The 10,900-nt window shown below is 48.1% G+C and overlaps 1 protein-coding gene across 3 annotated transcripts; it reads right to left on the bottom strand.

Annotated features, from left to right (window-relative positions):
- Nucleotides 1–7,087: 7,087 nt before the first annotated feature.
- On the bottom strand, nucleotides 7,088–10,167 carry LOC123141355 (MADS-box transcription factor 29). Of its 3 annotated transcripts, none has more exons than XM_044560529.1 (7): nucleotides 9,423–9,969; nucleotides 8,580–8,649; nucleotides 8,288–8,449; nucleotides 8,080–8,121; nucleotides 7,924–7,965; nucleotides 7,557–7,810; nucleotides 7,088–7,440 (listed from the first exon to the last, which is right to left on the bottom strand). In XM_044560529.1, coding segments are annotated over exons 1-7 (759 nt in total). In that variant the 5' UTR covers nucleotides 9,611–9,969; the 3' UTR covers nucleotides 7,088–7,439. The 3 variants fall into 3 exon arrangements, with proteins under 3 accessions (XP_044416464.1, XP_044416463.1, XP_044416462.1); XM_044560528.1 differs by lacking the exon at nucleotides 7,088–7,440 and adding an exon at nucleotides 10,028–10,167 and having other exon boundaries at nucleotides 7,553–7,810; nucleotides 9,423–9,694; XM_044560527.1 differs by lacking the exon at nucleotides 7,088–7,440 and having other exon boundaries at nucleotides 7,553–7,810; nucleotides 9,423–9,971.
- Nucleotides 10,168–10,900: the final 733 nt, after the last annotated feature.

Genomic DNA, 10,900 nt, shown 5'->3' with positions numbered 1-10,900 from the left:
CTGTTGACCGATGGAGCAGCCAACGACCGCCCTGCCTTGAACATCGCCAGAGCTTCACTAGAAGGCACCCAGCCGAGGAAAGAGGGGGAGGAAGAGCGAACGCATCTAGGCCGGTGCACCCCTACATCAGTGACAGGTGGCCCCACCACATCGGTCGCCCATCCCATCCCTCCTGAAAACTCCCCTCGGACGCACCCTCGTGTCCCCTGACCGTGGCCGCCCAAGCAGCTCGATGTGAGGACACGAACGCCCGCACACCCATCAACAAGAACAACAAAGCCAGCCCTCACATGCAGCCAAGAGAGCTCACAGGATGGCCATCACGCACTGCCCACCTTCGTCCAGGATCTGGACCAGGGAGATCCCGTCTTGAACTCAGCCAGTACGCACCGCTATCGGCCCCTCCCACCGGGAGGCAGATCATCCGCCTCAGGCCCACCCCGCCGCGGCCGGCGCCACCAACCAGCCAGATCAGGCCGCCACACGGCCCTTCTCTCCCTTGCCACGCCCATGCTGAAGCAGCACACCGGCGCGCCGCTGCGCCGCGGTACCTCGCGCTCGCACCGCGCCTGGCCCGAAGAAGGCGGCCCGCGCCACCCCACCGCGCGAGAGGAAGACCGAACCCTGCCGGCGCCGGTCGGGCTTCGCCCAGCCGCTCCCACTGGAGGCGGCGAGGGAGGAGTAGCGAAGCAGAGGGGGGCTAGAGGAGGGAATCGAGGAGCCCACCCCGACCGCCTCATGGGTGGCGGCGCGGGAGGGATATGGTTCCTACCTAGGCTCTTCAGCAGTGATGATTGAAGGGCTTAATGATCCCGACATACTTGAGACAATGGCATGGTGTGAAGGGCTCTCTTTGGCTGCAGACCTACTGTTGTCCAGGGTTGATTGCCACAAATTGTGGGGAAGACTTGTATAAGATCTCACATTTAGGTGAGATCGTGATATCAACCCCAAAAAAAATTTAAACATTTCAGAAAAATCTGAAATTATTTGGCAACATCCATGTGGGGTATGTCTACAACTCCAAAAAAAATCAGCTCAAAACTATGGAGATTCAAAAAAGACAAAACCGAATGTGACACTATTCACATGCAATTTTGTCTTTTTTGTTTCTATTAATGTGAGTTGAATTAGGGGCTGAAACATTTTGAGGTTGTACATCAAACATTGATGTGTGTCTGCAAAATTTTGAGAATGTTTGAACATGTACTTCAAAAGTGTGGTTACTGGTCTGATAAAAAGGGCTCTTCACGAAGTAATGCAAACATCATCCACGAGATCAACCACCAAGCTTTATCTTTTATTTCTTGCTCCTTTGTTCATGAAGGACGCCTTTTAATTGCTGAGGATAATAGCTTAGCGTAACACACTCTTTCTCTACCTTAGGGTCGCAATGTCTGATTTTTGAACCGGAATAATCCTAATGTAATACCTATAAACATTTTATTCGAGGAATAAAGTGAGTGTCTTTCTCCTAAATAAAGGTGGCATGGCCTACCTTTTAGTCTCTAAAATGTTATCACATGTATTTCCCTCCGTATTATATATTGATCAATAGAATTGTCTAACCCGATGGAGAAGTTGTTATTTCTAGTTAAATCGACGGCCGAACATTAATTCCTGATATCTAATGGTTAATCGAGTTTCCAAACAACTATGTCGGTTAACAGATCAGTTGTATATTTTTCAAACTAGACAAGCTATAGTCGCATGCGATATATGCACGTTTTTAGAACATATATAAAGAAGGAGAAATAGATCGTCCAACACTACCCTTTGATATGCTGATTTTTTTCTAATTTTGCTCAAATTTACACTTAAGTATGTCGTAAAGAAGACATGGAAGGGGACCAACATCCAACAACGGAGAGAGAGATAGAAACGGCAAAGTGGTGTTTGGGGAATATAAATTTTGGCGAATAGAACTATTATTTCAAATAGTTAGATATAGTCGTGGTATAGCATCTTACCCTATCTTTGCACATTTGAGATAGTGCTTGCATCATTTAAAATTTCCAGCCAACTCTTACCTCAAATTTGTCGTAGTGTGTCGAATTTAATCCAATTTAACACTTTGCGCAAGTTTTGACAAGCTAGATCCACTTGTTAAGTGGACATGTATAGCTTATGTGACCAATATTCAACTAGGAAGGGTAAACCAACAAGGTTTGTCCTTCCTACCTTGTAACCCGACCATCAACCCCTTGTCTCAGTGGCGAATCCGGTGATCACTGCCGGCAGCTCCGTCGTCGCCTCACTGCTCCTGCTTGCTGCCTTGTATTTAGCGCCAACCCATTGCTCGTGGCCTCACAGAGTGGGTCTATGTGTGGTCAAGTGAGTTGGTGCAGTCACAGAGTGGGTCTAACGTATGGTCAAATGAGTTCGGGCAGGGTTGTGGGTTGTGCCGGTGGATGGGGATGCAAGTTTGGTTGTGTGGTCAGCGAGGACTCGCATAACTAGTTTGCGCTTTCGAGTTGGCATCCAAAAGATAACACCAACATGAACAGTGGGCAAGAGGACCTGCCTCCCTCCCCCCTCGAGTCGATGTTCCTGTGAGCAAGAAGAAGAAGTCCTCGGTTTAGAAGTTCTCGGCCAAGAGTAGGGCGTCGTCTGGCTCCAAGCAGTCGATCACTCGGCTATGTCGTCGGCTGGACGCGGATCTGGGTGCGGCTTCTGGTTCTGCTTCGGGTGCTGCCATGCCTTCGCCTACCGCACGCACTCCGTCGATTCGCTCTCCGGCCTCCACGGCTAGGAAGGGGCGCAGGGTTAGGGACAGTGGCGAGCCGGTGGCTGCGCATGCGGAGTAGCTTTCGTCTCTTCCTGACTCACACTTAGTTAAGGTACTGCCGGATGTTGGGGTTACTTTTCATGACGCTGTTGGTTCTCCTGCTTCTATCCTTTCTTTGGTTCGGGCTAATGAGATCGCGCAAGTTGCCATTGCTAAGGCCAAGGAGGCCGCCGCCTCTCGTGCTCCTGCCCCCGCGGCGGCCGTGCCTTTGGTGGAGAATTCTGGTAGAGGCTAGGATCCTTCGGCTTCTGCTATACGGCGTGGCCCCGTGCAGGTCGAGCCTTCGCATTCAAATCTTTCTGAAAATGAGAGCCCTATTCTGGAATATTAGAGGTTTCGGCGCTCCAGGGCGTTGGGATCAAATTAGAGATATTGTTCGAGGTGAGAATGTAGACTTGATTGGGCTTGTTGAAACTTTCAAGGAATCCTTTTCTTCTAATGAGTTTTCTGCGGTGGCGGGGGCCGATAGATTTGATTGGCACTATTTACCTTCTTCTGGACACTCGGGTGGTATCCTTATTGGATCCAAGAGGGACGTTTTTTACTTTGTTGCCTTTGATCATGGTGTCTTTTGGGCGAGTTCTGTTTTATTTCATCGACAGCTTAACTCTCTTTGGGAAGTTTTGGTGGTCTACGGTCCTGCGGACCACTCTCTATCCCCCCTCTTTCTTGATGAGATTTTGAATAAAATTGAGTCATGCTCTCTCCCAATGTTAATTGGGGGAGATTTTAACCTGCTCCGTTCTCCTAGTGACAAGAGCAGCAGTCACTTTTCTTGGCCTCTCGCGGATTCTTTCAATGGGTTCATACGGGACTGTGCTCTTCGTGAACTTCCTCGGGTTGGTGCTCGTTTCAGCTAGACTAGCCATCAGATCGACTCTGTTAGGTCGGTCTTGGACCGTGTTTTTGTCTGCTGTAGATGGGATTCTCTATTCCCTCATGCTACTTTGAAAATGAGGGCCATTATTGGCTCCGATCATTCTCCCCTTATCCAAGATGCGGGCCTGGACTCCCCTCCGTTGACGTCTCGGTTCCAGTTCGATGCTTCCTGGCTGTTGGTTGAGGGCATTTGCAATCTAATTTCCAATAAGATCTCCTCCTTACTTGCCCCTAATAGGCGCTCCTTCAGGCCTATGGATGATTGGCACCATTGTTTGTATTCCCTTAGGAAATTCTTCCGTGGCTGGGCTCGGAACAGGGCTGCTGAGGCCCGTAGGCGTAAGTCTGGTCTGCTGGACCAGATTTCGGCTTTACATGTGTTGGCTGATGGGCGTGGTTTGTCTGCGAACGAGTGGCAACTTAGGTACGATCTGGAGGAGGCCTTGGTGCAGCTGCACAGACATGCTGAGATCTACTGAAGGCAAAGGGGATCCCTGAATTGGACGCTTAAGGGAGACTCTCCCACTGCCTACTTCTTTGCTATCGCTAATGGTAGAAGGCGCCATTGCGCGATTGATAGTCTTGTTATTGATGGCACCAGAGTATCGGATCAAAACCTTATTCTTTCCCACGTGGTGGATTTCTTTTCCTCTCTTCTTTCTCCTAAACCTGCCTCTGGCTTCTCGATTTTGCCTTCTACGTGGGACGCTTCGGGGAGGGTGTCCCGGAAGGAAAATGAGGCGCTCCTCGTGCCTTTCTCCGAGGAGGAGATTGTTCATATTATTCGTTCTACTAACCCCAACTCGGCTTCGGGCCCTGATGGTTTTTCTATCCCCTTCTTTAAGAAGTTCTAGCCGTGTCATTGATCCTTGGTTTACAATGTCATTCAGGGTTTTTGTTCGGGTACCGTGGACATTTCTAGACTTAACTATGCTATTATCTCTCTTATTCCTAAGCTCAAAGGTGTTGACCTCATTTCTCAATTCAGACCGATCGAACTCATCAACAACTTTGCTAAATTTCTTGCCAAGGGTTTTGCTCTACGCCTCTCCCCCACTGCCCACAGGGTACTCAGCCCCTTCCAGTCGGCTTTTGTTAAAGGAAGATTTATCCTTGATGGTATCATGTGCCTCCACGAGATTTGTTCATGACCGTAGGGCTCGTAAATCTAAGGCAATTATCTTGAAATTGGATTTCGAGAAAGCCTACCATTCGGTTAGTTGGGATTTCCTCCGTCAGGTTCTCCTCGCCAAAGGATTTGATGGTGCCTATGTGCATAGGGTCATGCAGCTGGTTACTGGTGTCACACATAGGTCTCGGTTAATGGAAAGATTAGCAACTTCTTTGCCAATGGTAGGGGCCTGTGGCAAGGAGATCCATACTCCTCCCTCTTGTTTAACTTCGTCGCGGATGCACTTTCATGTATCTTATCTAGGGCGGCTACGGCTGGGCACATCTCTCCTGTCATCTCCCACTAATTCCAGAGGGTGTTACCCACCTCCAATATGCAGATGATACGATTATCATGGTTGAGCAGAATGATGTTTGCATTGCCCATCTCAAATTTCTTTTGCTTTGTTTTGAATCTCTCTCGGGTCTCAATATTAACTTTTCTAAGAGTGAGGTTATTGTGACTGGTGCATCGGAGGCGGAGGCTTTGCGGGTCTCTCAGCTCTTAAATTGTTCGTTGGGCTCCTTTCCCTTTAAGTACTTGGGCCTTCCTATCTCTCCGGCCAGAATATTTGCTAAGGAATTCGCTCCTACTGTGTCCAAGGTCGGTAATAGAGTTATGCCTTGGAGGGACAGATATAACACAAATGCTGGCAAAGTGTGTCTCATCAATGCCTGCTTATCTTCCTTGCCGGTGTTTATTATGGGCTTCTATCTCCTTTCTGCTGGCACCCCACTGTGGGTTTGATAAGCATAGGGGTGCCTTCTATTGGAATGCCGCGGATACGTAAATACGGGATGGTCAAATGGAAGTCCATTTGTAGACCCAAAAACCTTGGGGGGTTGGGAATTCTTAACATCTCGGTCATGAATAAGTGCCTTATCATCAAGTGGTGGTGGAAAATCATGACTAGTGGGATGGAGTCCTGTGGTTCTCTATCCTTAAAGCTAAGTATTTTCCTTAGTCTAGCCCTATGTTCGCGGGAGCCCAGGGAGGATCCCAGTTTTGGAAGGACCTTGTTAAACTGCACCCTATCTTTAAAGAGCACGTCAAGTTTGTAGTGGGCAATGGTAAATCCGTTAGATTATGGACGGATTGGTGGTGTGGTAACTCTGCTATTGCTGTGGCTTTCCCTACGCTTTTCTCTTACTATTCGGACCCGGAGATCTCGATCTTTGAGCTCTCTGTTAATAATTGGGACTTTGCTTTCTGTCGTTCTCTTTCCCCAGAAGAGTTTGATGATTAGCAGTGCCTTGTTTCCCTCATCCCCGTGCTCTTGGAGAATGAGGACTCGGTGATTTGGCCCCATTCAGCCACTGGTCGCTTTTCGGTTAAGTCCTTATATGCTAGACTTATTTCTGGGGTTCCTACTACTAAGTTCCACCCCATCTGGCGTGCCCATAGACCCCCAAAAATTAAGATCTTCTTGTGGCAAGCCTTTAGGGGTCGACTTCCTGCTGCTGACCATATTCATAAGCGTAATGGGCCTAGCTCGGTGACTTGTGCATTATGTGGCGCTGTGGAGGATACGAATCATATCTTTTTCAGTTGTGTACTCTGGCCAGGATGGTTTGGTGTTGTATTCGTTCTTGGCTGGGTGTCACTTGGCACCCCACCTCCTTCTGGAAGCTCAGAACCTTGGCATCTGGCCTTTCTGGGATTACCGAACGCATGTTCTGAATTGGTTTTGCCACGATTTGCTGGTCATTATGGATGACTAGGAACAAGTTTACCATTGAGCATATCTTCCTTGCTAAGCCTGTTAATTGCTTATTTAAAGCTTGTATGTTTCTGCAGCGGTGGAGATTATTGACTAAGGTTGATGATCATGGTGCGTTCGACCTCCAGTGCGGCAAAATTCGGGCTTCGGCTTCTTCTATTTCGCAGCAGGTCCCAGCTAGCTAGTTGTCTTCGATCCTCCTTTTGCTCTAGGTAGTGGCCTAGGTGGTGCTTCATGTCACTTATCCGGCCTGCGTGTTGTTGATGTTTGGCTGTGATGTTGTGTATCTCCGTACTTTGTCCTTGCGTGTGGTTGTGGCCGTCTTTTTTCGTATGTGTGGTTTCGATGTACTCTGTCAGGTGGCTTTATTTATAAATTATTTATAAAGTCAAGCGTATGCCTTTCCTCTAAAAACATGACGAGTGGCCTAACTAGTCAAAGTCGAGGGAAATTGTTGAATGGGGTAAAGCTTGACCCAATGCAACAATCTGGGGGTTTTAAATGGGGTAAAAAGTTTACAAATGGGAGATATATAAAAAGTGGAATTCACTCTGAACTTATTATTATTACATGTATGCATCGTCCTCGATCCCATGCGTGCACAACTATTTGATTTCTACGTACGTACCAACATTTGACCAGGCAATTGTATATAGCTAGCTTAAGTACGCAACATGATGACAGAACAGCCTAAGACACACGACACACAATTGGAATCTTATCTTACATACATATAGCTCCCAAATTAAATAGTCGTCCTCATGCATGCATCATAAGGGTCAATCTTCCATCCACCGTGATCTTCTTCTTCCTAGAATCCATGAATCCAGAGAGCTCATGAATCAACCAATCCATCACCGGCGCCGCGTGATGATCAAATCTCTGCCAACAATGTTTCATATGATCAAACTCTATTTTTATATATCTGGCCGTGACTGAATCGACAGATGTGGGTGCATGCATGTGTTCTCGGTCGACTGATTCTTGATTTTAGTTACCAGAGGTGGAGGCCGTGGCCGGCGTGGAGGCTGCTGCACGCCGGGTCCTGCAGGTTGGGCTGCGTCGGCTGCAGCCGGAACCCGGCCGCTTCGGCGGCGTGGAGCTGAAGCTGCGGGGACGTCAACTGCAGCGCGGTGCTCGACGACTCCTCACCCGTATAGTACGGCGTCGCCGGGAAGGCTGGAGTCAGCATCGACAGCACCGGCGGCATCACCGCCATCTTCCCGTCGCCACCATGCTGGTTCTCGCTGATCTGTAGAACAAGCGCGCGCAGCACCCACAAATCATTATAAATTTACACGTATGCATGCATATGCTTGCTTCAACAGAAATTTCCCATTGGTTAAGGCAGGATTGATCGATTACCATGCGGCACAGGAAACTGTTCTGATCTTCCAAGATATGCTCCTGTCAATTGATCAATCAATTAGCAACGCTCACGTAGCGAACCATTTCACACATACAACCGATCCATAGCAGATGCCAAAAGGCAAAATGAGCAATTGATAATTCGTTATATACCTTGCGACGTAAGTTGTCGAGCTGCTGGTTCAGGAGCTGATGCTGCAACAAGCCAAGAACACGTACGGCAGTAACACAAGACATGAATTAGCAGGGTAACTAGTACAGTAAATTAACGATGGAACTAGTTCCTAAACAGGAGTAGTTCATGTGCTGCAAGTAAGTAAAAGTAACCAGTTCAGATCCTGGCATGCGTTGCCCTTTTTACCTTTCTTGCACGGACTTTGGCGACGGAGAACTCGAGCTGCTGCTCGATGTCATTGACGTCGGCGAGGGAGAGGGAGGAGAGGTCATCGCCCGTGTACCTCCGGATGGCGCCATCCAGCTTCTCCATCTCGTTCCTCATCCGTGTCATCTCCACAAATATTTGCTGCATCCATCCATGCATAGCAAGTAGTATTAAATTCCCAGTGCGCAGTCAGTTTGTACATGTGCTGAATGCAGGCAAATTAATTACTAACAGTGGTAATAAGTGATTTTTGGTGTGTGTTTGTGTTTACCTGATCGTGGTTAATCTCCTCGAACTGACTGTTGGTGGCGTTCTGGTACTGCTCAATGAGATCCCTTAAGCTACATCATCGGATAGTTGAACAAGTATGTTAGTTACATAATTCAGTCAACTAGTTTGCTGGTGATGGCTAGCGGCATCTACTTGTCAGTAATTTCATGCAAAACAGGGTCTAATTGTTGGCGAACATCAGATAAAGATTATCTGGGAAATTAGTTCAGTTTTGTGCATTTTCTTGATGCATGCCATGCATCCATCATGTGAATGACTGAACAGGTTTAGTTAGGATACCATCTGTTGGAGACTTGGAGCCAGCTGCACCAGATCTACAGTAACAAGCCCTAGCTTCTACTAAAAAAATTGGTGTTCTTCATAGTGATGTTTCATGGATTCACTACAAAACCGTAATTTATGATCATATAAATGTCTTCATGCATGCCCGCTGAATTAATTAATATAAGCAGCTAGCTGACACGTACGCGTACATGTTGATAACAAAAATTTAGCATCGATCTGTCTGAATAATGAGCTTGACTATCATCTCGGAATAAGAACACAGCATGCTTTGCTGACAGATTAACACACACAATTAACTTGATCCACACAGACCAGCAAATCCAGGTTTACGATGACATGCATATTCGACAAAAAAGACGAACAACACCACTCTCCCTAAGCAGATCGTAAAATCATACTAAAAGGTAGAAGACCCCATGCTAGAAGAAAGAAACATATACTAACGAGCTGCTAGTAGATCCGGCTCTCCAAAGTAGTCGAAAGAAAGAAGTACGTGGCAGATCGATGAAGAGAGGGGAACAAATTAAGAAAGACGGACCTGGAGGCGGGGCTGGAGTACTCGAACATCCTGCCGGTGCTGGAGAAGATGACGACGCCGACGCGCGCGTCGCAGAGCACGGCGAGCTCGTTGGCCTTCTTGAGCAGCCCGCCCCGGCGCTTGGAGAAGGTCACCTGCCGGTTCGTGGCGTTCTCGATCCGCTTGATCTCGATCTTCCCGCGACCCATCTCCGCAACCGCAACGATCGATGCAAACAGGAACGAAGCTATGGCTTTGCGCGTCTCCGGCCCCTTGGTCGATCTCTCTCCCGTCTGCTGCAGCAACAAGAACAACGAGGGTTAATCGCCTTCACGAGCTGGCGCTCTCTGATGCATCAGTCAAACCAACTGGATCTGATCGAACAACACAGTCGCACAAGTAGAAGAAAGAAAATAATGCTAAAAAGGCCGGATGCAGCACTCATAATTTTTGAGGAACCAAAGAACTAGGAGGCGGATGCTACAGCTAAAGTGGAATTTTTCACTAAATTTGCAAGGAACAAGGGGCATTCTTTCCGGCGCGGATCACAAGAACGGAGAGACAGGAGGGGAGGAGTAGTACTACTAGCTAGCTACCAGCGGTGGTGGTGGTGATATGCACATTACCTTGTGAAGTGGTTGCTTCAAAGGCTAAGGCAGGGGGTGCAGAAGGAGGGACATATATAGAAGGAGAGTGAGGTAGTGTCCTACTGGTGCTGCTGCTACCGCTTGGCTAGGTCTACTCGATCTCCTCACATCCTGCATGCCTAGCCAGCTGCCCCGAGCAAGCATGCAAAATAATGGTAAATGCCTGGCGGTACCAGTTGTTAACTGGCCCTCTTGACTGGCTGTAAATAACGTACGATGGCCGGCTATCCTGCTTCTTTTTGGTGGTGTTTCTTTCTTGCGCGGCAGTCTAGCTGCTACCAGCATGCAAAGTGGTTGCTTCTCTGGCTCTTGTTTGCAGTCAATCAATTTTTATTTTGTTTTTTGCCCTCCACATATGGAAGAGGTCTCTATATAGAATAGAAATGACGCGCAAACCCTTCTCTCCCCTTCATAATTGCTTCTAATTAGCTTTACTTTTTTGTCGACGCCTGCATGATTAATTGACTACCATGCATAAAGTTAGACTGACGTATATTTGCCCACAATAGCTATATGTACTATATGTAAGTCGTCTAAATTTGCAATTTGGGTTAGTCGATTTTTCGAAGAAGAAACAAGTTCGCCGAAGAAAAGGGAGGAAGGAAGGAACGAGCACTCTCCGGCAATCTATCTTAGGGTGGCAGGTTTGCCCACCATATATATCTTAGGGGTGTGGCGGGAGTGCATGTTCGCCGGGAAATTCGGTTCCTCGCCGGGGTTAGAGGATGGTTGTGGATGGTGCCAGCACAGCGGTGGGCGGTGGCTGAGTGAAGAGCGGGGCGGCGAGGTAGGCGCGGGAGCGCCGCCAGTCGCGGGCGGCGGCAACATCGGTTGGGCCGGTGGTACGTTCGG

Source organism: Triticum aestivum, chromosome 6D, assembly GCF_018294505.1.
Source record: "Triticum aestivum cultivar Chinese Spring chromosome 6D, IWGSC CS RefSeq v2.1, whole genome shotgun sequence".
Classification (NCBI taxonomy): domain Eukaryota; kingdom Viridiplantae; phylum Streptophyta; class Magnoliopsida; order Poales; family Poaceae; genus Triticum; species Triticum aestivum.
The sequence above is the reverse complement of the archived record's forward strand: the minus strand, read 5'-3'. Positions and strand labels throughout refer to the sequence as shown.

Coding starts and splice junctions, on each gene's coding strand:
- LOC123141355 (XM_044560528.1), bottom strand. CDS start 9,610: ATGGGTCGCGGGAAGATCGAGATCAAGCGGATCGAGAACGCCACGAAC. Junction 8,450..8,579: donor AGGAGATTAACCACGATCAG/GTAAACACAAAC, acceptor GGATGGATGCAG/CAAATATTTGTGGAGATGAC. Junction 7,811..7,923: donor ACAGTTTCCTGTGCCGCATG/GTAATCGATCAA, acceptor CTTGTTCTACAG/ATCAGCGAGAACCAGCATGG.